Source organism: Silurus aristotelis (assembly GCF_946808225.1).
Source record: "Silurus aristotelis genome assembly, chromosome: 22".
Classification (NCBI taxonomy): Eukaryota; Metazoa; Chordata; class Actinopteri; order Siluriformes; family Siluridae; genus Silurus; species Silurus aristotelis.
The window spans coordinates 513265-538264 of record NC_139595.1 but is presented as its reverse complement, the minus strand read 5'-3'; the positions used below and the strand labels follow the sequence as shown (position 1 = coordinate 538264).

Below are 25000 nucleotides of genomic sequence, written 5' to 3'. Positions count from 1 at the left end.
ACATTGGAGCTCGGAGACAGCAGGAGGTAAACAACAACATCAATAACAATAATAACAACACCAACAAATAGTAATAATAATGTGTTTATGTGCAGTATGTGGAGGGATTCCTGTGTGTTGCACTGAAGGCCGAACGTCTTGCAGCTCTACAGGAAGTGCAGAACGAGTGTGTGGAGCTTAGTGGAGCTGATGAGGAGATTCCAGCTAAAAAATTACACCTGTCTCTCTCCACAGCGGCCAGACGAGAACCGCTTGGGTTTGAATGAACCTCCTTCTGACTCTCTATTTTAATTACTTTCACATTATTATTATTATTATTCATTCAATTTATCCTTTATTTATATTTATATTTGTGTGTGTGTGTGTGTGTGTGTGTGTGTGTGTGTGTGTGTGTGTGTGTGTGTGTGTGTGTGTGTGTGTGTGAAATCAGTCATGTGGACATGAGGAGCAGGAGCGAGGTGTGGGCTGCAGTAGATGATCGGATGGAGGAGTTGATCAAGCAGCTGGCGGCATGTGATGAAGTCGAGCAGCATGTATGTGTTCTGGAGGGATTAGTTATCATCCTGCGTCTCACTGCTGTCTCCACCAGGTCTTTCTCTCTCTCCCTCACAATCTCTCACACACACACACACACACACACACACACACACACACACACACACAGTGGTTTTTGAACAGAAGATTTTGCATGTAACTTCATTTATCTACTTTCTGTTGTCAGTGAGTTTGTGTTGAACTCTGGAGAGAAACTCACACATGCTCAGAATCTTGTGTGGTTGAAGTCGAGGACGTTGTCTAAGGTGGTGGAGGCGTGTCTATCCGTCATGGCCACCGCCACTGAGGAGAACGTGGAGCTGACTGTGGAGAGGACGGTGCGTGTCCTGGATGCCGTCGTCTTCTTGTCCAGTGAGTTCAAATACATTTTATGAATTTATAATTTTATTTAAATTCAAGTAATTTGAAAAAAGGATTAATATAAGTGTGTGTGTGTGTGTGTGTGTGTGTGTGTGTGTGTGTGTGTGTGTGTGTCTGTCTGAACTGTGATGCGATCATGACGTCATGTTCTCAGTTAACAGTAAGACTGACATCAGTTTGTCCCGAAGTGTGTGTGCAATGTTGTCGATTCCCTGGATGAACACACACTCCTCCCTGTCGGCCTATCAGACGGCTTTATTTCCTGCTAATCTGATTGGACTGTCGAAGAAACTTGCACCTGCCTACTGTAAAACATTTTTACTAACAGTAAAATATTTCGATATCCCACTGATATGAAAAATAAAACGTGTGTGTGTGTGTGTGTGTGTGTGTGTGTGTGTGTGTGTAGCTGTGGAGACACGAGGTCGCTGCGTGTTCCTTCTCTCTCTCCTTCCACAGCAGACAAGTGTGGATTGGCGTGCGAGTGTTTATCAGAGTGCACTGCAGAGTGAGAATGAGACGGAGCGTCTCAGTGCAGTGAAGGGGTTTCCTCTGCTCTTCCATCAACTCGGGACTAAACCATACATCCTCCTGCACACTACGCTCATGTACATACTCACCTTATTCTGTCTGCTTTTCTGTCTGTCTCCCTGTCTATCAGTCTGCCTGCTGGTCTGTCTCTCTACTTGTCTCTCTCTCTCTTCTTGTCTGTCTGTTTGGCTGTCCATCTGTCTGCTTGTCTGCCTGCCTGTCTGTCTCTCTACCTGTCTGTCTGCCCCCGTGTCTGTCTGCCATCTGTCTGTCTGTTTGTCTGTCCATCTGTCTGCTTGTCTGTCTCTCACCTGCCTGTCTGCCTGCCTGCCTGTGTGTCACTTTACCTGTCTGTCAGCTTGTTTGTCTGTCCATCTGTCTGCTTGTCTGTCTCCCTACCTGTCTGCTTGCCTTTCTATCATCTATGCGTCAGTATACATTTGAACTAAAAAATGACCTCCTTTTGTTTCTCTCTCTCTCTCTCTCTCGCTCTCTCTCTCTATCTCTCTTTCTCTCTTTGTCTCTCTCTTTGTCTGTAGGTCCAGACTCCAGGACGTCTCGACCCATGTGAGGACAGCGATGGCGTCTCTCAGTTCTCAGTTACTGTGCTGTTTGAGTGAAAGTTCTCAGTTCTGTGTGCTCCCTAAGGATTTGTCTTCTCCTTCAGAGTTCCTATGTTCCCATGTCACTCTGTCCGACTCTCACTCTGTCCGTCTGTCCTCCTCCGGGGTGTCTGTCCTCGCACCGTTTCTCACCCTGCTCAGACCTAGTGAGGAGCCTGAGGTGAAACTAGGTCAGTGTGATGGAGATTGTAAAGAAGTTCTCAGTGATTGTGATATATACAGAGGTGGAACTCTAACTGAGAGAACTTCTCCCTTAATCCATCACGTTTACTAATAAAACATGTTTCTCCTGTTGTGTAGCGTTTATTGGGAACATCAGTCACGTGTGTAAGCACGTGGACGTAAGCAGTGGTGACCCCGACACCCAGTCTCTCCTGGTAGCACTGGTTAATCTGATTCAGGATCCACATCAAGACGTTCGATTGTCCTTCAGCCAGAACATCAGGAGTCTGCTGGAGCACTGGAACGGAGATGCTTTCCTCAAAGAGGTACACCTGTCCTGACCTCCACCTGCACTGACCTCCACCCCTCTGAGCTCTGGGTTCCATGTCCTGACGTTAATCTTTCCTGACCTCCACCACACGTTTTTTTAACGTGTGTGTGTGTGTGTGTGTGTGTGTGTGTGTGTGTGTGTTTATTTATCTACCCACAGCTGCTTGTATCTCGGCTGAAGGAGGCTTTTACCAACACAAAAACTTCCAGAAACAATGAACTGAAACACACACTCATCCTCACAACAGGGGAGATCGGGAGGTACACACACACATAAATATATATACACACACACACACCCACATACATACATACATACACACACACACCACCGTTCTTGAAGTTCAGACATCGAGATAATTGCACTCTAATTTCCTTTATTATTCTGTGTGTGTGTGTGTGTGTGTGTGTGTGTGTGTGTGTTGCAGGGCAGCTGAAGGCAGTCTGGTGTCATTCTCTCTGCTGCGTCTGCTCCACTGTTTACTCTCTAAATCCTCTCAGGTGTCTGTCGTGGCTCACACAGAGATTCAGGCTCTCGCTTCGGCCAGGAACCTCAAACTGCAGAGCTTCTTCAATCAGTACAGGAACCCTGTGTGTCAGGTCAGATCTCACCTCCACCTCACACTCATGGCTACACACTCACAGCAAAGGCTTAGGGCACTCAGATAAATCATTCATAATCACAATTCTAGAACCGGGACTGAATTTATTTCAGTTCCTGTTGGATGAGGAACTGTTTGGGGCCAAAGCCTTAAAGATTTGACTAAAAACACATTCACACACCGACACCTGGCCACGCCCCCGCAGCCACAAGAAGCTTCACACTATAATGACACAGTTTCCTTTTTTTACTTAATTTAAAGCAGGGTGTGTGTGTGTGTGTGTGTGTGTGTGTGTGTGTGTGTGTGTGTGTGTGTGTGTGTGTGTATAGTTCCTGGTGGAGTCATTACACTCCCGCCACATGGTGGCGCTGCGCTGTACCCCTGATCACAGCAGTGAGGCTCTCCAGGAGGAGGCGGCGCACCAGAGAGAACTGGCCCTCGACATCCTCTCACACGTCGCACACGCCTTCGACTTCCCCGACCTCAACCGCTTCCTTAACGTGAGCTCGTTATCACTAGATTCCAGGTCAAACTATATTTGTCGTAATTACATTTAAATTTTTTTATCGTATTTTAATCATCCAAGTAATTTAACATTTTATTTATGGTTGTTTCTCATAATATTTGTGCGTGTGTGCGTGTGTGCCTACAGCGCACGTTGCAGGTTCTCCTTCCCTATCTAGCGGCGAAAGCGAGTCCCACGGCGTCAGCTCTTATCCGCACCATCGCCAAACAGCTCAACGTCAACCGAAGAGAAATCCTCATCAACAACTTCAAATACATCTTCTCCCATCTGGTGTGTTCCTGCACCAAGGAGGAGCTGGAGAGAGCGTTCCACTACCTCAAGGTATGTGAGCAAGTCTATAAGAGACCTTAATCTCCTCTTGCACACACACACACACACACACACACACACACTTCTCTCACTTCACTATTTAAACATGGATTAAGGCTACATGGATTTATTCTTCATAGTAACCTGGACACACCTGCCCTGTGTGTGTGTGTGTGTGTGTGTGTGTGTGTGTGTGTGTGTGTGTGTGTGTGTGTGTGTGTGTGTGTGTGTGTGTGTGTGTGTGTGTGTGTGTGTGTGTGTGTGTGTGTGTGTGTGTGTGTGTGTAGAGTGAAACAGAGATTGAGCTGGGCAGTTTACTGAGACAGGACTTCCAGGGTCTCCACAACGAGCTGCTGCTGCGTCTGGGAGAACATTACCAGCAGGTCTTTAATGGACTTTCCATCCTCGCTTCATTCGCCTCCTGTGATGACCCGTATCAGGGACCCAAAGACATCACCTCTCCTGAAATAATGGTATGACCCGATTACATGTCTCTCTCACACTCTGTCTCTCTCTCACACACACACACACACACACACACACACACACACACACACACACACACACACAGAGACAGGTAGACAGAAAAACAAATAGAGGAATGGACAAACAGGAAGACAAGTAGCCAGATGGGCAGACATGTGGACAGACAGACAGATAGGTGATTAGCAAAGGAATAATCAGACAGACAGGTAGACGGGTTTGTATTTAATCAGATATTTTGCGATAATAAATAATAATAAATAAATTGATAATAAATTCTTTAAATTGTTTATGGTTTAAACAATTTCAGTCTGTGCTCCAGTCTACATGTCTGATCTGATCCTCACCTTCTGTCCCCCCGTAGGCTGATTATCTTCAGCCGAAGCTCCTGGGCATCCTGGCGTTCTTCAACATGCAGCTGCTGAGCTCCAGCACCGGTGAGAAGGAGAAGAAGAAAATGGTGAGAACTCAACACTCACAGCATTGTACAGGATAAACGTCTGGGACAAAAATGTTCCTTGAGGTTTTCCTGTTTTTTTTTTTGTTTTTTTGTTTTTTTGTTCAGGCTCTGAATAGTTTAATGGCTCTGATGAAGCTGATGGGATCAAAGCACATCAGCTCAGTGAGGGTGAAGATGATGACAACACTCAGAACTGGTCTGAGATATAAAGAGGACTTTCCACAACTCTGCTGCAGGTGAGCCTACAGAGAGCATCAGAAAATACATAATCTAATTCTGTTTCCTGAGCAGACTGTAAATATACATCATTTAAATAAATTAGATTACAAATGTGATGAGTACATCATCTGCCCAAAAACTTTACTTTGTTCAATTATACTGATATATATACTTAAATATCAATCACTTTAATGTGTTAAATAATGTTTTTTACAAAATTCTTTCTTTCATTATTTATTTCTCAGGACGTGGGATTGTTTCGTCCGCTCTCTCGATCCGTCTTATTTAGGGCCGTTATTGAGTCACGTGATCGTCGCTCTCCTGCCTCTAATCTCCATCCAGCCTAAAGAGACGGCCTTGATCATGCACTACCTCATTGTGGAGAACAGGTACTGATCATGAGGATACGAGTAAATTCTCTGCTTCTTAGGCGTAAAGTTTTACAGGATTCTAGAGGAGCAGGTGGAAAAGAAACATGATTTTGTAGTTATAACTCTGTTCTCATTCCAGACAGGAAGTAGAGGACTTTCTTCATGAAATCTATTTCCTCCCAGACCACCCGGAGCTAAAGGATGTCCATAAGGTCCTACAGGACTACAGGAAGGTGTGATTTGGATCACTCTCTGGCTGATTTTGAAACTCTGAGTCTGATGTTTATTACATGTGTTAATCGATCATGTTCTTCTGAACGTGTTCAGCAAACGTCAAAGAGTTCTGACCTCCAGGCGGCGCTGCAGCTCTCCATGCGTGCGATTCAGCACGAAAACGTAGACGTGCGCATTCACGCCCTAAACAGCCTGAAGAAGATGCTGTACAAGAACCAGGTAAGGGACACACCCACACACACACACACACACACACACACACACACACACGCATTAAAACATTTTGTAATGTATTGTGTGTGTGTGTGTGTGTGTGTGTGTGTGTGTGTGTGTGTGTGTGTGTGTGTGTGTGTGTGTGTGTGTGTGTTTAACAGGCAGCAGTGTTACGCTTGCTGTTGGACAGTGAGTTGGTGGAACCGGTTCTGTCTGAGCTGGTGACGGTTCTGTTGTTGGGATGTCAGGATGTCACGGCGGAGGTGCGGCTGCTGTGTGGCGAGTGTTTAGGGGAGCTGGGGGCCATCGACCCCGGACGCCTCGACCTGAACACCACACACACACAGCGCAGCGGCGCCAGCTTCACCGTGAGCAGTGCTAACGTCACTCACTTCACCCTTCTTTACATGTACTCAGCTGTATCTCGTGTGTTTTCACTTCATTACTCTGAAATTGATGCTGAATAATGTTTATTCTGTGTCTTTTACTTGCAGAGTGGAATTGATGATCCTGATTTTGCCTTTGGGTTGTTAACAGAACTTACTAGAACTTTCCTGGCGTATGCTGACAATGTACGAGCTCAGGATGCTGCTGCTTACGCCATGCAGGTGTGGAACGCTCCGACCCCCCCCCCCCCCCCCCCCCCGCAGATACAGCGCTTCGACCCCCCCCCCCAGATGCAGCGCTCCGACCCCCCCCCCCCCCCCCCAGATACAGCGCTCCGACACCCCGTTACAGCCCTATCAAAATATGTATTTTAAACTTATTTAGTCTGTCTGGATAAAATATCTACACTGGTGATCTCATGTCTGCAGATTTTGAGTTTACCTTCTGAAACCTTCTCCACAGTTTAAATGAATGTGTAATTATGTCCTTCCTTTCTTTGCTCATCTCGTCACAAGGAGTACCGGCAGTGAATGAAGACTTTAGCATCTGTTGCACGCACTTGGGTGAATTCCACATGTTGGCGGACGTGTGGTTTTTAAGTGGTTAAAGAAATTGCTGGTGTTTTCATATTTAGCTACAACACGACAACACAAATTGGATAGAGTTGTTTGTCAATGTTAGAGTACCAGTTCTATATGACAGAGGAGGCTACTTTCTTTTAACCAATTCTTCCTTGTGCTCTTTAACATGACTTTCTGCGTTGTCCGTGTTCAGTCTTGTTCACGTGTGCCGTGCCATACACACACATTCTGTACAATTTTGTGCTACTTAACTTTGGCAGCATGTTCAGGTGTCCACAAACGTTTGATTATATAGTGAATAATATACAAACGTGTTATAAACATACAAATAAACTATTTCTATTTTCCCAGGAACTGCTGTCTATATTTGAATGTCGTGAGGGAAGGACGGACTCGCCCGGCCGCAGACTATGGAGGAGGTTTCCAGAACAGGTTCAAGAGATTCTGGAGCCGCATCTAAACAGCAGGTGTGAAAAGCGTGTGACGAGCGTGTGAAGACGCTTCGGCGACATCATTGTGACTCAGACCATGAATCTCATTCCTCGTGTGACCTTTAGGTATAAAAGCTCACAGAAGGTAGTGAACTGGTCCAGACTGATGAAGCCTGTCTACCTGAGTAACCGAGGGAGAAAGTTCTCCGACTGGTCTGCTACATGGGCTGGATATCTCATCAGCAAGGTGGGTCTCCAAAAGCCCTCTTCATGCCAAAGAAACATGCTGCTGGGTCTTAAACCACATTCTCTCTCCATCTTTTTCTCCAGTGCACTCTTTATTTATTTAGATGCTGGTGTTGTGGTTCCAATCAATTTATTCACTATATAGTGCACTATTCTGTCAGGCTGTCATTCACTGCTCTGTTTACATTTGCGGCAGTGTGTACAATCAAGTGCACTAGATTTTAGGGGATAAGGTGTGGGGTGCAATTTGGAACACAGATTTGATGCAGATTATGAAAATTGTCTGCAGCTGAGTGTGTGTGTGTGTGTGTGTGTGTGTGTGTGTGTGTGTGTGTGTGTGTGTGTGTGTGTGTGTGTGTGTGTGTTTTTCAGGTGCGTCATGATCTTGCCAGTAAAGTGTTTAACTGCTGCAGCTTCATCATTAAGCACGACTACAGAGTGACTCTGTACCTGCTCCCCCACATCCTTCTGTATGTCCTGCTGAGCTCCACCCCTGAGGAACAGCAGGAGGTCAGAGACCCCATCAGACATTCTACTGTATCAGACTGCAATTGTGTTCCTCACAGACCCTTCTGTGATGAGGAGGTTACCAACAGTGTGATTTTCTCAATCACTGTCATGTGTAGACAACGAGGAGTGTGTGTGTGTGTGTGCAGGTGGTGGATGAGATCATGGCCGTCCTGAAGGAGGACGAACCGCGTCTGACTCAGCTGCAGGAGAACGCCTCAAGTCTGGCTCAGCTCAGCACTCAGACTGTCTTCTCTATGTTGGACCATCTGACCCAGTGGGGGCGCTACAAACTCCAAACACTCAGCACAACTAGGAGCTCGGGTCGACAGAACCGAGACACACAGAACCTACAAACCAGCTGTGAGAAACTACACACACACACACACACACACACACACACACACACACACCTCGTTGTCTACACATTACAGTGGTGGAGAAAATCACACTGCTGGTAACCTCCTCATCACAGGAGGGTTATACACATGTAAGATATTGCACATTACATTCAAATACACTGTAAGAAAATAGTAAATTCTGATTGTGTGTGTGTGTGTGTGTGTGTGTCAGGTGTGGAGAACAGTGATTATCAGTGTGTGGTCTCCTTCTTGAACCGGATTCCTCAGGATGTTCTCGCCAAGGCATCGTTCCGCTCTAAAGCGTACACACGTGCGGTCATGCACTTTGAGGCCTTCATCAGGGAGAAGCAACAGAACATTCAGGATCACCTGAGCTTTCTGCAGGTACCAGAGAAGATTACTACCAACCTCATAATCATCATCACAGTCATCACTGTCACCACCATCACCATTACCATCATCACTGTCACCAACATCACCATCGTCATAACCATTACCTTTTATTCAGATTACATTTGTGATGATAAAAAAGTGTGTGTGTGTGTGTGTGTGTGTGTGTGTGTGTGTGTGTGTGTGTGTGTGTGTGTGTGTGTGTTAGGCCTTGTATGCAGCCATGCATGAGCCGGATGGTGTGAAAGGAGTAAATGCTCTGAGAAAAGAGGAACCTTCACTAAGAGAACAGATTCTAGAACACGAGAGCATCGGCCTGCTGAGAGAGTCTACAGCCTGCTACGACAGAGCTATCCAATTAGAACCTGACCAGGTACACACACACACACACACACACACACACACACACACACTGCCATGCGGCTAGAAGCTGACCACACAGTGTGCTGTTTTCATTAAGTGAGATTTAGGTGTGTGTGTGTGTGTGTGTGTGTGTAGATTGTGCATTATCATGGTGTGATGAGCTCTATGCTGGGACTCGGTCAGCTCTCCACAGTAATGACTCAGGTTAACGGTGTTCTGGCGAACAGGTGAGTTTCACATTATCTCTCATGTTCACACCTGGAGATGATTTAACTCTGCGTAGTAAACGATAGATATTTTTCTTGTGGACCGTGAAGGCCACGCTGGAAGTCTGATCTGAACACTTATCGCGTCGAGGCGGCGTGGAAACTCTCCAAGTGGGATCTAGTGGAAGATTATTTGGCCTCTGGTAAGATTTTTTTACTGGAGTTTCGATAAGAAATAAATGTTTCTGTAACAGATGTAAAAAGTGTGTCTGTGTGTGTGTGTGTGTGTAGATGAGAAATCAAACACATGGGGTGTGAGACTTGGGCAGATGTTGCTCTCAGCTAAGAAGCAGGACTCTGATGGTTTTAATGAGAAGCTGAAGTTGGCGAGGAGGGAGCAGGTAGTTCCACTTTCAGCCGCCAGCTTCGAGTTTGGAACCTACCAGAGAGGATACGAGTACATCGTCAGGTGTGTTAGTGAGGAACAGGGAGATGGGCGGAGTCTCTGTGTTATTGCAAATTAATCACTGCCTTCTGACCAATCACAATCCAGCACTAAGATGTGCTGTAGTATATATATTTACTGTGTGTGTGTGTGTGTGTGTGTGTGTGTGTGTGGGTTTCAGACTTCACATGCTTAGTGAGTTAGAACATGCGTTCACTAAACTGCAGATGAAAAGTGAAGGTTCCAAAGCGAGTGATCTGATGCTGAATTGGGACGATCGCCTGCTTATGACCCAGAATTCCTTTAGAGCCAAAGAACCAATCCTGGCTCTCCGTCGGGCTTTGCTCAGCCTCAGCAAGGAGTGAGAACACACACACACACACACACACACACACCCACACACACACAGCACTCCTGAGCCCTTGTTCATATTTGATTGTGTTTGTGTTGAGGTGTGTGTATGAGGAGCAGGTGGGTCAGTGCTGGCTGCAGAGTGCGAGAGTGGCCCGTCGAGCTGGTCATCACCAGACGGCCTTTAATGCCCTGCTGAACGCTGAGAACTCTCACCTGTCTGAGCTGTTCGTGGAGAAGGCCAAGTGGCTCTGGTCCAAGGTACAAAAACAAGAACATGGTCACATGACTGTCGATAGAGGTCAACCGATGGTGGATTTTGGTACTGGGTAAAATAGAACTGAGGAACTTTGTATCTGTGTCAATGAATCTTGATTATCTGTGTAACTCTGTGTGTGCGTATGTGTGTTTGTTTGCAGGGTGATGTGCACCAGGCTCTCATTGTACTACAGAAGGGAGTAAAACAGTGTTTACCTGAAGACCAACATCTCTCAGATCCTAGGAGGATCCAGATTAAAGGAAAAGCACTGCTGCTGGTTGGCCGCTACATGGAGGAGACTGCAAACTCTGAGAGCAACGCCATCATGAAGATCTACAGGGTGAGATGGTGCAGGAAGGAGATCACCAAAATGTTGAGGGATTGTTAGAAATAAATGATACAATTGCTATGGTAACCAGTGAAACAGGTTATATTTTTGCTATGGCAACCAGTGGAAAGGAGCTCTGGTTGCTATGGTAACCGGTGGAACAAGCAATATGGGTCCTATGCATTTAAATAGTTGATATAGTTACCATAGTAACCCATGGTGACGTTGTTTTCCTGTGTGTGTGTGTGTGTGTGTGTGTGTGTGTGTAGGATGTCACTACACTGTTACCTGAGTGGGAAGATGGGAATTTTTACTTAGCTAAGTATTATGACAAACTGATGCCGATGGTGACGGACAATAAAATGGAGAAGCAGGGCAACGTCATCCGCTACATCGTCACATATTTTGGAAAGTATGTCCATTTACACCTGGAGCTAGAAAAATGATTGTAAAAAAAACAGTCAGACTGCATTAAATTCACTCTTTCTCTCATTTCTGTTCTTTTCTTTCCTGTAATTGTGTACTTCCTTCAGAGCGCTGCAGTTTGGGAATCAGTACATTTACCAGGCCATGCCTCGCATGCTCACACTGTGGCTCGATTTTGGTGCAAAAGTTTATGAAGTGGAGAAAGGTATAAAAACATTTATTTCAGAGAAAACAATACAAAGATCAGTTTATCATAGACAACCCCAGAACAAAGGACAAAGATATGGACAAATAGATTGAGGTGCACACGTGTGTGTGTGTGTGTGTGTGTGTGTGTGTGTGTGTGTGTTCCAGCGGGTCGTTCAGATCGAGCTCAGATGAAGACAGATTTGAGTAAAATTAACGCCGTGATCAGTGAACACACACTACACCTCGCTCCGTATCAGTTCCTCACCGCGTTCTCACAGCTCATCTCTCGTATCTGTCACTCCAACGACGAGGTGTTCGCCGTCCTCATGGACATCATTGCTAAAGTGTTCCTCGCTTACCCTCAGCAGGCCATGTGGATGATGGCTGCTGTGTCGAAGGTCAGAAATCTGCCTGTATATTATAATAAAAATGATTCTAATCTGCCCATAATGAGATTTGACTTTATTTATATAACATCTTCATTTAATTACTTTTTATGTCTATTATAATTTAAATAAAAAAAAAATTCTTCTTCTTGCTCAGTCGTCTTATCCAACCCGGATGAACAGATGTAAGGAGATTTTGAAGAAAGCAGTCAGTCTCAATGGGTCGTTTGGGAAATTTATTGGAGATGCGAACAGACTGACTGACAAACTGGTGGAGCTTTGCAACAAACCTGTGAGAGAGAGTTTTAATTCAACAATAATGAATAAATAAGTATTAAGGATCCGTCACTGATTAATCGTGTTCCAGAAAAAATTCCTGGAAATGCCTAATGGGACATTTGGCTTTCCATAAATGTGTATTTTTTTGTGTGTGTGTGTGTGTGTGTGTGTGTGTGTGTGTGTGTGTGTGTGTGTGTGTGTGTGTGTTAGGTGGATGGGAACAGCCCCACTCTCAGTATGAGTGTGCACTTTAAGATGTTGAAGCGTTTGGTGGAGGAGTCGAGTTTCAGTGAGATCCTCATCCCGCTGCAGTCAGTCCTCATCCCCACGCTGCCCTCCACCGGTGGCTCCAACACCAGCCATGACGCCTTCCCCGGACACTGGGTCTACTTATCCGGATTCGACGACACCGTGAGCTCTTTAAGAACCACACATTTTATCTGCTGATGGTCACATGACCTAATTTTCTAATCTGATTTTTTTTTCCCTTTTAGGTGGAAATTTTGGCGTCTCTCCAGAAACCGAAGAAAATCTCTCTGAAAGGCTCAGACGGAAAATGTTACACGATGATGTGCAAACCTAAAGATGACCTGAGGAAAGACTGCAGACTGATGGAATTTAATTGCCTCATTAATAAAGTAATTAAACCTCAAAGTAAAAATGTTTATGCTTTTAAATGATAGTAAAATAAAACACAATATAATCCTTACTTATTTTAACGACTTCTATTCAGCTCTGTGCACATGACCATTTATGGAGTTTTGGGGGTGTGGCGACATGCAGATGAACTGCACTTTACATGTTCTGGGTAATAAAAGATTCTCATGCGAATACAGAGTGTGGTTTTGTGTTTTAGAGCCTAAGGAAAGATGCGGAGTCCAGAAGGAGAGATCTGCACATTCGGACCTATGCCGTGATTCCGTTAAACGAAGAATGCGGCATCGTGGAGTGGGTTAACAACACGGCCGGCCTTCGCCACATTCTCACCAAACTGTACAAGGAAAAAGGTGTTTTATCACCCATTCTGCTCACTGTTCACTATATATTATTCCCTTTTCACTATTCACTTTTTTACTACACTATTCACTCTACCCTATTTACTATTCACAAATAGTTTACTAGTTTACTATTTACTAATAAATAAATAGTGTAAATATTCACTTTACTATTCACTATTCCCTTTTCACTACAATGGTCACACAAATACCATCATCTGTCCAATTAGTATTATGCAATAAATGTAATAATATAAAGAAGAAGAATTTAAAAACTGTATGATTTAATGAATAATAATAATAATAATAATAATAATAATAATGTAACAGGTATATATTTGACGGGGAAGGAGCTGCGGAAAATGATTTTGCCCAAAACAGCATCATTTCAGGAGAAACTGAAGCTGCACACAGATGTTTTGTGTGCTCGACACCCTCCTGTGTTTCACGAGTGGTTTCTCAGAACGTTCCCTGACCCAATCTCCTGGTACAGCACATTTAAATTAGTTTGTTGAGAAATTGATCATATTGTCAATGGGGAAAAAACATAATGGAAAAAAGTGTGTGTGTGTGTGTGTGTGTGCGCGTGCGTGCGTGCAGGTACAACAGCAGGTCTGCATACTGCCGCTCCACAGCTGTCATGTCCATGGTGGGCTACATCCTAGGTCTGGGAGATCGTCATGGAGAAAACATTCTGTTTGATTCCCAAACTGGAGAGTGTGTACACGTTGACTTCAACTGCCTTTTCAACAAGGTGTGTGTGTGTGTGTGTGTGTGTGTGTGTGTGTTATCTGAAAAAGTACGCACCTTTACGCAGCAGACTTTTTGGTCATTGGTGGAAAATGTAACCATTTAAATAATTTGTGATGTGACATCAGTGTTTACATCAAATGTCTTAAATTTACTGTAAATAGTTTTTATATCAAATTGTAATGATCAACATTCCTGATATCAACACTGGGACGAGTGTAAACTCTTATATCATGGCTCATGTAACAGAACTGTCACTCATGAGAGAAGTGTGTGTATAAACAGTAATGTTGTGGTGTTCTAGGGCGAGACGTTTGACGTTCCTGAGGTGGTTCCGTTCCGGCTGACGCAGAACATGGTGCACGCCATGGGGCCGATGGGAACCGAGGGGCTTTTTAGACAAGCCTGTGAGGTCACGCTGAGACTCATGAGGGACCAGAGAGAACCGCTCATGAGGTTTAAATCCACACACACACACACACACATATATATATATATATATATATATAAAACTTATTTTCAGTAAACAATGCAAAATCTAATGTATTACGGTTTACATTTATGATAAATAAGATATGAGGGGATTCAGTGTAGATGATCTGTTTTATTTGTTCTCTTATTTTATTTGTTTTGTATCCTAGCGTGTTGAAGACGTTCCTCCATGACCCTTTAGTGGAGTGGAGTAAACCAGTGAAGGGTTCTTCAAAAACACAAGCCAACGAATCTGGAGAAATTGTCAATGAGAAGGTGTTTACTATACAGATTCTGATGTTTTATATGTGTGTGTGATGGATCTCTGTGTGTGTGTGTGTGTGTGTGTGTGTGTGTGTGTGTGTGTGTGTGTGTGTGTGTGTTTCTGCTCGTTTTGAGTTGTTGATTTTATGAATGTTATCCTGCAGGCAAAAACCCACGTCCAGGACATCGATCAGCGTCTCCAGGGTGTGATCAAGAACAGGAATAAAGTGATGGGACTTCCTCTGTCCATTGAGGGACACGTTCACTACCTCATTCAGGAGGCCACAGATGATAACCTGCTGTGTCTCATGTACCTGGGCTGGGGACCGTACCTCTGAGCCCACCCTCACCCGTCCCACCACACGCTGGGTATTGGGGATTTGTTTGGTCATTTTTTATTTATGCACTTCACTTCCTGGTTTGAAGTAAAAATGTTAACTTTGTCTTTTAATAAGAAACAATAAATCATAATGATTTATATGATAATATTAATTCATAGTTATATACAATACCATCTGAGTACTGTAAACTATCACAAATGAGGAAGGAGAAAAGGGGAAATCTGCAGGACTGCATGAAACACGAAATTACAGCAAAAAGTGAATTTAAAGGTGAATCTGGTAATTATGTCTTTATTTTTGTGGTTAAAACCTGAAGTTAAAGTTGAACAGTTATACTGGTTCTAATGTTTTGCACTGACTCTCCATTCCGTTTATAATTTTTTTCTATTAAAAAAGTAATGTTTAAAAAGTTCATTTTTCCTGCTGTGACCTTCCTGAAACACTGGTGTGTTTATTCCCCTGGTTAAATAAATGTAAATAGTTTTGCAATGATTCGCTTTGCATTAAAGTTTTTTAGTAGACGTCTGTTGTTTTTTTTTTGCTGTCACTTTTGTGTTATAACTGGATGATGATTAGCCATTTCAGAATTCTTTATTGTATATGTGTGTGTATATATAATACACACAGTACCAGTAAAAAATGGATTTGTATTATTTTCAACATTAATACTGAAAAATCCAAGTAAATGTTTTATATTTTAGATTGTCCAAAGTAGCTCCATGTAGCTTTGATGCTGCTTCACAAACTCCTGTCTTTCTCTCATCAGACTCAAGTCATCACCTGGAATGGGTTTCAGGTCCCAGGTGTGTCTTATCAAGAGTTCATTTGGGACATTTCTTAACTTCTTAATGTGCTTTAGACCATTAGTGAGTCTGAGTACAGAATTAACACGTATGAACAGTTATGGAGTTATGTGTTTACAGTAGCACTATTAGTTTCTGGAGATTTTCTTTCTAAGTACAAAAAAAAATCTCCAGTGCGGCTTTAAATCCATCCATCCGTATGTACAGTATAGAACGTTTCTGAGCCCTTTGGCGTTCCACATTACATCTAGCTCCTCTCATGCACGAGCGCGCAGCATCTCCTGGCGCGGTTACAGGTAACGGATGCGCACTCCGACGTCTCGCGCCTCTGTAAAGCTCTCATGGCGCGCGCTGGTCACAGAGTGAAAAAGCCCGCCGTTTTTCGTGACCTGAGGTAACGCCATTTTCCCGCCACTTGCACCTCATGCTGCTGAGGGAGTGAACCGAACCCCGCGGATCTGCTGCTGATTTTCCACTGCCTCACTCTGCAGCAGGAACCTGGAGCTTTTCTCCGCCATGTCCGGGATCTGAGGAGGTAACGAGGTCTTCTCATGACTGATATCACTATCAGACCTTCAACAGACTCATTATTTCAATCTCACAATCCTGTGCTGGAAATGAAAAAACATTTAAAATTGCAATATTTCTCACATATTTCTTCTTAATGTGTGTTTTTTAATGTCAACCAGAAGGAAATGATGTCTGTTTTATTGTATTAAAGAAGAGAATCCTGACATCCTGAGTGCATGAAATGATAGTGATGGCACTTAGAATCAACATCAATACATTTTAAATAATAATCTTTTTCCATTTTAGATGGAAAGGTAGGTATTGTAGGTATTTTTCATTTTTAAATGAATCCCTTTAAATTAATTATTATCCAGGAACATGCAAAAATAACTACTTGAGTGTTTATAAAGTAATTATATGTAAAGGTTATAACTAAACAACTAACAAAGTTTTGTTTCATAGCATTTTGTTATTATTTAAATTACAGGTCGATAAATTCATCAGCTTTGATGATTAATCGTCCCTGATAATTTATTGTCGGGGACGATTAATCTGTCAGCAAAAATCCATACCGTTAGTTTTTCCGGGTTCCGGTTTGCTTTCATTACAAGAGCGGCCTCTAGAGGCAAATTACTGAAACCATGTGCTGTTTGTTATGTTTTTTCTATCTGAAATGATTTATTTCTTTATCCCAATGTTCGATACATCTTGTTTTGAAGTAAAATATGATATAATAACAACAAAAAGACTCATTTATAATTTTTTTTTCCTTTCTGCAGTAACAAACGTGAATCATCAATATGGAGTTCTCAAATAACCCAAAACGGTCTCAAGGTGATACAAATCCTATATCTGGGACATGTAAAGGTCAGTCTGCTGGAGGACATGGCTCTCTCAGCACCTCGGATTACATATCTATGAATGAAATCAATCCAAACGTATCCTCAGAGAACTTACTGTCTCCAAACACCTTGGATACGTTTTCTCCAGAGATCAGTCCCAGTCTCTCAGATGGGTGTACTCAAGACTTAAACTGTGATTATGTGAGAAAGAGCAGAACCTACGACTGTGTGATGGATTGTAGACCAGAGAGTCTGATCAGTCCAGTAAATAGAGAGCAAGCGTGGACACCAGAAATGTGTCATCACTCCAGGCTGGTGAACAGTGCTAGCTTTCCTAGTTTTGGTACAACTCATGGGTTGTTACGTGAATATCAGGATCCTCCAGCCAACAACCGGGAAATTATTGATTACCGTAATCTGACACCTCAAGTGCCGTTCGTGCCTTCCATCGCCAAGTCCATTCCAAAGAAAAGGATCTTTCTACGGAAGCCCAAAAAGACCATCAAAGACCTTTTCGTTCACAAAAAGCCGAATAGAGAGAAAGCAATGACACCATGTACACCAAGTCGTGAATATGGACAGACAACAAAACAGACAAGGAGATCCTCAAGATGCCATGAATCCAGATCCTGTCGCAAAACGCACGATACGTTTTCTGCCTCCTCGAGCGATGACTGCGCTAACGTATGCGAGGATGCCGTGTCACTGAAAAGCTTTGGCTCTCAAGCCGGGTGTGGAGAGATATTCGCAGATGAGGAATATCTGGTCTCTCTAGAAGGAATGCCTAAACGTAAAACAGGCCGAGATACCAGCGAAACTCTGAAGCAAAGTCCTGCTGCTTTCCAGGGAGGCATGGAGCAGCTCGCATCACCTGCTCACCCTGAAGTCTTGGATTTGTTTGGAATGTGGGAGGCAATCAATAGAACTGTTCTTTTGAGTCAAAGGTCAAGCCAAGAATCGAATAAAACCTCGACACCAATTTCTATTTCTTCTTCTTCGAATGAGATTGCGTATGACGTTGAGAATGTTCTGATCAAACATATGACCGAACAAGAAAATAATCGGAGTCATACACTGACACTGAAAAGTGACAACCAAGAAAGTACCAGCGATGAGGGTTACTGTGATTGTCTTTCTACTGAAGATCACACTGGCCAATCTCTAACGCCAATTTTTACCAGAAAAATCCCCAGAGACACCTACAGTGGAGATGCTCTCTATGAGTTATTTTATGACCCCAGTGAGGCTGAAATGACCCCCATTTTTGATGACGAGCTGGATCTACCGAGCAGCATCGTCGAGCTCCCGAGTCCAGACCTCCCGTTATCCATGTACAGCTTCCATATTGGATCAGAAGAAAACCTGGCACCTCCTCTATCAGTAGACCTGATTAGCCAGGACTTTCTGCAGAGTAACTGGGTTGGGAAGGACTGCTTACTGAAGCTCTGTGATACAGAAATTTCCCTGGCTATGGGTATCGTCAACTGGATGAAACACAGGACACTCAATAGTAAGAAAGCAGAGTTGGGAAGCCCAGGGATTAGCACTGGCACTAATGGAGATGTCTGCCAAGAAGAAATGTTTCAAACAACGGATCTTACTAATGTTCTAAGTAAAACAGGTGTGAGGGCTTCTTGTAGTAGAGACAACATAGCTGACCTTAAATTGAGCAAGCCATGTCAAGTAGATGGCCATCTCTCAGTAGACACAGTACAACATCAAGCTGGAGTCGTAACAACACCAGAGAGCCAACCCAGAACCCCAACAAGTCATGTGTGCTTCCGGATATTCAATATCAATTCACCATCAACACCCAGCAAGGACTGGGAATCTCCCGCTGGATGTTCTCCTGGCTCGGGAACAAGTTCCTTGTTTGTGCTTGCCATTAACAAAGAATCTCTTTGTGAATCTTGTAAGGCGTCCTTAAAACACGGGGCCAAAGAGTTGCACCTGTGCCATTCGTGTACCTCCTTCATCGAGCAAATAAAGACATCAAAGCTGTGGCCTCCTGCTAATCTTTACCAAGCTAGGTTTGCAGGAAGTCCTCAAGCATCGCTTCCTTCTCCGAGCAGCAGTTGCGGTATAGCAAGTGACATTAGTATTCTTTCGCTAGTTGAGCAGTGTGCTAATCAAATGTCTTCACTGAAGCTTAATCAGTATCATCATCCTTCTGATCAGGAAACCAGACCCGTCGCAAATCAAGCAAGCGATATCTATCCGAGGAAAGATCGTACCAGGAAGTGTGTCAAGTCCAAGCCCAAGAAGAAAAGCAATGTCACACGAAAAGTCAGTGACAAAACACACGTGAAAAGCAGTTTCAGCCATGTTGCGTGTAGATCGTCTCTCATGGAGTTGGAGGAGCTCACAAATAACGGATCCCAAAATGTAGTTCTAGAAACATACAAGAGACCACGTGACCTACAAACTAATCCTTTCAAGGACATGGATACATCTCAAGCTTCAAGGCCGACTTCACTTCCTCTCAAAAGTGGTACTTCCTCTCATTTCTATAAAAAAGAGCACCACAACGCCATCAAAGACAAAACACATGAAAGGTCACGACGAGACAGAAAACCGCCAGGAACCAGGGCTGATTTATCAGACAGTGTCACCTCAGAGGAGAAGAAGATGAGACAAAGGTTCAGGACGAAGAAATAAAGCAGGTCCTATTCTGTCTATTTACAGTCTCATCTCATATCTCAGTGTATTTCACTCCAATTCTCAGGAAGCTCACAGATAGTCCACACTTCACACTTAAACCAGATTCACTTCTGGAGATGGGGACTATTGGGAGTCCCAGATGATTGGATTGGACGATATAAAAACTGACCATGATGAGTAATTTGGCGGAAAACTTTCAGGTTTCTAGTTTTCTTTCTTCTATTAAAGATCTGTTTAAGCCGGTTCATTATCCCTCTAGCCCACGGCCCACATCACCATTATTTTACAGATATTGAGATGTTGCCTTGTTTGAGCTTTGAGGGTGTTGCTCAAGAACCCAACACTTCTTCATTCTGAAAGTCTAAAATTCAAAATTTTAGGCCTTAAAAAGGTCTCAAATTCTTCGTTCTATCTCTTAAATAATTGATGAAAAAAGATAAAGAGGTCTTAATTTTTGAATCATGTCCATGTAATGCTGCCTCTAGTGCTGAAATGCTCCACAGAGTGTTTTGTGTTCGTCTGTTTCCATGGCGTTGTTCTTTCTTTCGTGAGTCCAAATATAATTTGTTGTATTACGACTTCAAATGAGACCGACGTGCATCAGCCAATCAGCTTTCTGTTATTGGCGCGAGTCTCTCAGACTGTACCATAGACATTATACAGATTTTATTTTCCAGTTATGGGGAAGTGAAAGTTCAGCGATACTCAGCTTGAAAATAAATGAATTTAGGGTTCGGTTAACGCCAGTCACTAACAACGTATTTGTGGTTTCTCAGTGTTGTGATATCAGTCTTCAATTAAATTTTTAATGGTCTTAAAAAGGTCTTAAAACATCTGACATTTGACTTGGTGAAACCTGCAGAAACCCTGCAACAGTGGTAGCTTAGTGGACTGGGATTTGAACTTGACCTGTCAGTCATTTAGCAAATACTTTTCTAGATATGCTATGCTATGCTACGTTGAGTTAATGATTGTGGAGTGCCTTAGAACCACATCAGTTCCTGTTCTTATTCATGATCCAGCTGTGGCTTTTTTAAAGATCTAGATCCCTCGTTTACTCACCTGGTTAACATCATATGTTCCTCTGGGTTCTCTGGTTTTCTCCCACCTCCTGAAAACATGCATTAATGTGATTAAATATCTCAAACTGTCTCTAGGTGTGAATGAGGTTATAAAGAGATGCTCCTCCAGGGGTTACCCCTGGTGTTCCCCTGTTTTAAAAGTGTTATTATTAATTCTATAGAGACGTCTTGCGTGACTGCAGCAATAATGTTATTTCATTACACCCGATTACAGGCTGAGAGGAAGCGATTGAACAGGTAGAGTCATGTGTGAATCCTGCAGTCCTCCAGTGCTTTCAGGAGAAATCTCTCTATATATAGGGTATAGGACACCAGGATACATCATGACGAGTTCCTTACGGCTCTGGGGACAAAGTGTCTTTGTCCTTCTGCCACACAGACACGTATCCATCACTGCACAGGGCTGAGGGGTTCATACAGGCACCAGAGCTTTTATATCTCCACTCTGGTATTTCTTTAAAAACAGAACTCAGGTTTGATGGCAGGAATTGAAATAAGAGAGACATCAGTGTTCAGGTCCAAATTTAGTGTTTGTGTGTGTGTGTGTGTGTGTGTGTGTGTGTGTGGTTTAGAAGAGTAATAATATACTAGTATTTGTGCTTAATCTGTAATTAGGACATCAGGAGAACGTACTCATCTATTATTAGCCTTTTGGGTTGCGCTGCTTAACGAGGAGATTCTTATACACCAGATTCACTGTTTACTGACCACAAAACCCTTCATCCTAAACATCATTTACATCTACATCATAAAGTTTTAATGATTCATGGTGTATTTTAGTTTTTATTTTATTATCACAGTTATTACAAATTTTTATCTCGGTCAGTGAAGATTGTTTAATTAAATTTCTTTCTAAATATTCGTATAATTTGACATTTCCTGCCCCTCTGTGTGAATATTTTATGCACAGTGAATATTATTTTTAGTTAAAAGTATTTTCAGAATTCTGTAAAACTGTTAAGTCCACTGTAACAGTATCATATAAATACAAATAAATCTGAATAAAACATATAACTGGATAAAAACGATATAAAATCTGGATAAAGTGTGATCTCTCTCTGACCTGTGATCAGCTCGTCTCATTAATCTTTTTAAAAGATCAGTGCGAGTGAAGTCCAGCAGATTAATTCATTAGTAATGGAACATGGACAGAGAAATGTTTTATTCTATCATCTATTTATTATTTATAATAATACAAAAATAATTCTCATAAATAAATGAAGGTGAATATGGTGCTCTAATAATCACACGTGTAATAAATACATCAGCGTATTTGTGTGTTATTACGGTTAGAAGATTCTCGAATGTGCAGGTTTAAATTAATGCAAATCTCACAATCCTCATTGGACGAGCTGTAGCTGTAGAAGTGCTGTTGCTATGGTAACTGGTTTTCCAGGTCTCCTGCGCTTTTTATAGAGAAAGTGCAGAAAGATCCATCATCTGCTGTGGTAATGGACATGCATTTAAATCGTTCAGGTCTATAATCATGCTGATCTGTAAATCCTCTCATCAGCCAATCAGATTACTGATTTTATCATTCATCACTTTCCACGTCCTCACAGTCTCCTTGTCCTGTCTCTCAGTGCTCCTGGCCGGTGATTTGTCTTATCTGGGCCTATCTATCTATCTATCTATCTATCTATCTATCTATCTATCTATCTATCTATCTGTCTGTCTGTCTGTCTGTCTGTCTGTCTGTCTGTCTGTCTGTCTGTCTGTCTGTCTGTCTGTCTGTCTGTCTGTCTGGCAGGATTGTGTATTTAACACTAGATGGCGCTGCAGACTTTATTTATCACTAAATGACTAAAACCAAGAGACGCCCATGTTAATATTTTCAATCACTGCGTTTACTGATGATATTCAGTTTATTTAAAACAGCAATGAGAAATACAATGTTTATTAAAAGAGTAATAAATACTACAGCTGTGTAAATAAAGATCTAATAAAGAGGGGGGGGGGGGCACTACAGAGGACACTACAGCAGGGTAAATGAGGGATGGGGTAATGAGCAGATGTGAGAGACACTGGAGCCTCATTCAGAACAGGAAATAAAGACTCACACTGTCTCAACTGTTTAATCCGGCACATACACTCCACTGAGGACTGACCCTAACACACTATTAGCACCTGGTGTGTGTGTGTGTGTGTGTGTGTGTGTGTGTGTGTGTGTGTGTGTGTGTGTGTGTGTGTGTGTGTGTGTGTGTGTGTGTTTTGACTCAGAATGAGAGGAGAGTCAATGAATCTATTTAGCTGTCTATCTACTGTTTCTTATGTCTAATACACTCCTCACTAATGATTAGAAGCTTGGAAGAAGATTCAGAAGGTTCCAGATCCAGAAGTGTAGAAGAGCATAGTTTTCACTAGTATCTTGGTAACTGGACTACAGGAAACACACACACACACACCCTTAATTAATCTACTGGCATAGAGGAAACCAGAGATACCCATTGTGCAGTTTAACGTGATTCGACTGTGTCACGTTTATGACGGTTATTCTCACGTGTCGAGTTTAAAACTTTTGTTTGTTACATTATCAAATTTTTGCTCTTGTTTTTCTCCACAGATTCTCGTCTCTCACTCAGAGCAGCTACGAGGCAGCTAATATCATCTCTCCATTATAACCCACGTGTGTGTGTGTGTGTGTGTGTGTGTTATAACATTTTCTTTCAAAAATATCTTTTTTTATTATTTACCTCGTTTCGAATTGCATCACAGATTTTTATTTTTATTTATTTATTTTTCTTTTCTTATTTATTATATATTTTTATTTTTTTATAAAAATATAAATAAAAGTATTATTTAGTTTTTTAATGTTTGATCTACTTTAGTGTATTATACAGTTATCTTTGTTTTAAAAAAGTTGTATTTTCTACCAGTTTAAAGATGATCATACGACTGTCTTTTCAACTCTCAGATTTGTTCTTTCACTTTTTTTTGTTTACTTATTTTTTTTTTCTCTGTGAAACACCACCCTCATGTTTTTATTTTATTTTATGTCTCTTTTTATTTGTTTTATAATTTTTTTTTAAACTTCCTTAATTCTTTTACAGTGACTGATTTTATCAAATATTTTGTAGCTATTTAAATTTTGTTATTTGGTTTGTTGTTAAAACTTATTTGTATTTTTTTCATTGTAACCTGTAAAAATGTTACCGAATTATTTATTTATTTACGAATGAAGAACTTAATTTCACCGGGAAAATGTATGTGTGTGTGTGTGTGTGTGTGTGTGTGTGTGTGTGTGTGTGTGTGTGTGTGTGTGTGTGTGTGTGTGTCGAGAAGACAAGACCTGCTGTGTAATGAATGTAAATGAAATTAGTAAGAGTGTAAAATTAAAATTAAACATTTGCTAATTTCTTTATATAATAATAATAAATAATAATGAATATTTATTAAAAATAATTTTAAATAGATTTTAAATTAAATTACTTTAATGTGATTATTTGAATTTAATTAAAGATATAAAGTATTTGTGCTTTGTAGCGTTTTCTCCGTTTCAGATTTTTGTAATAATTTGATCATGTTGATGATGTAATTAGCCTGTTAGCCTGTTAGCGGTGCAGTCACAACTAAATGTGTGTTTATCTTCAGAGGTTTTCTCTGTTACACAGCTGGAGTTTATACTGCACAGGAAATAAAATTTAAACCACTGAACGTCATGTTACACAATATAAACAGCAATAACACACAAACACACGTCATCTCACACATCACAGTGACGCGATTACGCCTGCAGTGACGTGCTCACACGAGCGGTGACGTGGTTACATGAGCAGTGACGTGGTATTGCGAGCGTTGAGGTGTTACGCGAGCGGTGACGTGGTTACGCGAGCGGTGAGGTGTTACGCGAGCGGTGACGTGGTTACGCGAGCGGTGAGGTTTTACGCGAGCGGTGACGTGGTTACGCGAGCGGTGACGTGGTTACGCGAGCGGTGACGTGGTTACGCGAGCGGTAAGGTGTTACGCGAGCAATGTCGTGGTAACGCGAGCGGTGACGTGGTTACGCGAGCGGTAAGGTGTTACGCGAGCGGTGACGTGGTTACGCGAGCGGTAAGGTGTTACGCGAGCAATGTCGTGGTAACGCGAGCGGTGACGTGATTACGCGAGCGGTGACGTGGTTACGCGAGCGGTAAGGTGTTACGCGAGCAATGTCGTGGTAACGCGAGC

At 42.4% G+C, this 25000-nt stretch overlaps 2 protein-coding genes and 1 pseudogene across 4 annotated transcripts in view; 2 read left to right on the top strand and 1 right to left on the bottom strand.

The window, feature by feature from the left end:
- The window catches only part of atr (ATR checkpoint kinase), a 21114-nt gene extending 5666 nt beyond the window's left edge, over positions 1-15448 (top strand). The window contains exons 5-48 of the mRNA XM_083524962.1: positions 1-26; positions 96-256; positions 431-589; positions 722-906; positions 1070-1222; positions 1325-1523; positions 1986-2239; positions 2370-2557; positions 2722-2822; positions 2990-3161; positions 3493-3663; positions 3816-4010; positions 4286-4471; positions 4846-4941; positions 5047-5177; positions 5406-5549; positions 5671-5764; positions 5859-5984; positions 6140-6346; positions 6473-6586; positions 7298-7413; positions 7504-7624; positions 7996-8133; positions 8280-8493; positions 8704-8876; positions 9091-9255; positions 9381-9472; positions 9563-9654; positions 9743-9920; positions 10078-10257; positions 10349-10508; positions 10667-10846; positions 11104-11246; positions 11368-11465; positions 11615-11847; positions 11993-12127; positions 12325-12525; positions 12609-12752; positions 12971-13121; positions 13440-13596; positions 13710-13863; positions 14164-14315; positions 14501-14606; positions 14759-15448. The exon at positions 1-26 is cut by the window's left edge and continues 852 nt beyond it. Of these exons, the coding sequence (XP_083381088.1) occupies positions 1-26; positions 96-256; positions 431-589; positions 722-906; positions 1070-1222; positions 1325-1523; positions 1986-2239; positions 2370-2557; positions 2722-2822; positions 2990-3161; positions 3493-3663; positions 3816-4010; positions 4286-4471; positions 4846-4941; positions 5047-5177; positions 5406-5549; positions 5671-5764; positions 5859-5984; positions 6140-6346; positions 6473-6586; positions 7298-7413; positions 7504-7624; positions 7996-8133; positions 8280-8493; positions 8704-8876; positions 9091-9255; positions 9381-9472; positions 9563-9654; positions 9743-9920; positions 10078-10257; positions 10349-10508; positions 10667-10846; positions 11104-11246; positions 11368-11465; positions 11615-11847; positions 11993-12127; positions 12325-12525; positions 12609-12752; positions 12971-13121; positions 13440-13596; positions 13710-13863; positions 14164-14315; positions 14501-14606; positions 14759-14932 (6719 nt within the window). The 3' untranslated portion in view covers positions 14933-15448. The remainder of the gene's footprint in view (positions 27-95; positions 257-430; positions 590-721; positions 907-1069; positions 1223-1324; positions 1524-1985; positions 2240-2369; positions 2558-2721; positions 2823-2989; positions 3162-3492; positions 3664-3815; positions 4011-4285; positions 4472-4845; positions 4942-5046; positions 5178-5405; positions 5550-5670; positions 5765-5858; positions 5985-6139; positions 6347-6472; positions 6587-7297; positions 7414-7503; positions 7625-7995; positions 8134-8279; positions 8494-8703; positions 8877-9090; positions 9256-9380; positions 9473-9562; positions 9655-9742; positions 9921-10077; positions 10258-10348; positions 10509-10666; positions 10847-11103; positions 11247-11367; positions 11466-11614; positions 11848-11992; positions 12128-12324; positions 12526-12608; positions 12753-12970; positions 13122-13439; positions 13597-13709; positions 13864-14163; positions 14316-14500; positions 14607-14758) is intronic.
- LOC310717861 overlaps positions 1-25000 on the bottom strand; it is a 91104-nt pseudogene that overhangs the window by 52621 nt on the left and 13483 nt on the right. The window lies entirely within an intron of this gene.
- On the top strand, positions 15912-23513 carry amer3 (APC membrane recruitment protein 3). Of its 2 annotated transcripts, none has more exons than XM_083525094.1 (3): positions 15912-16273; positions 17028-19753; positions 23397-23513. In XM_083525094.1, the coding sequence occupies exon 2, from the start codon at positions 17049-17051 to the stop codon at positions 19746-19748; it is 2700 nt and encodes an 899-aa protein (XP_083381220.1). In that variant the 5' UTR covers positions 15912-16273; positions 17028-17048; the 3' UTR covers positions 19749-19753; positions 23397-23513. The 2 variants fall into 2 exon arrangements, with proteins under 2 accessions (XP_083381220.1, XP_083381221.1); XM_083525095.1 differs by lacking the exon at positions 23397-23513 and adding an exon at positions 21048-21341.

Bases quoted from the DNA above. Each gene is read 5' to 3' on its own strand.
- amer3 (XM_083525094.1), top strand. From the start codon at position 17,049: ATGGAGTTCTCAAATAACCCAAAACGGTCTCAAGGTGATACAAATCCT.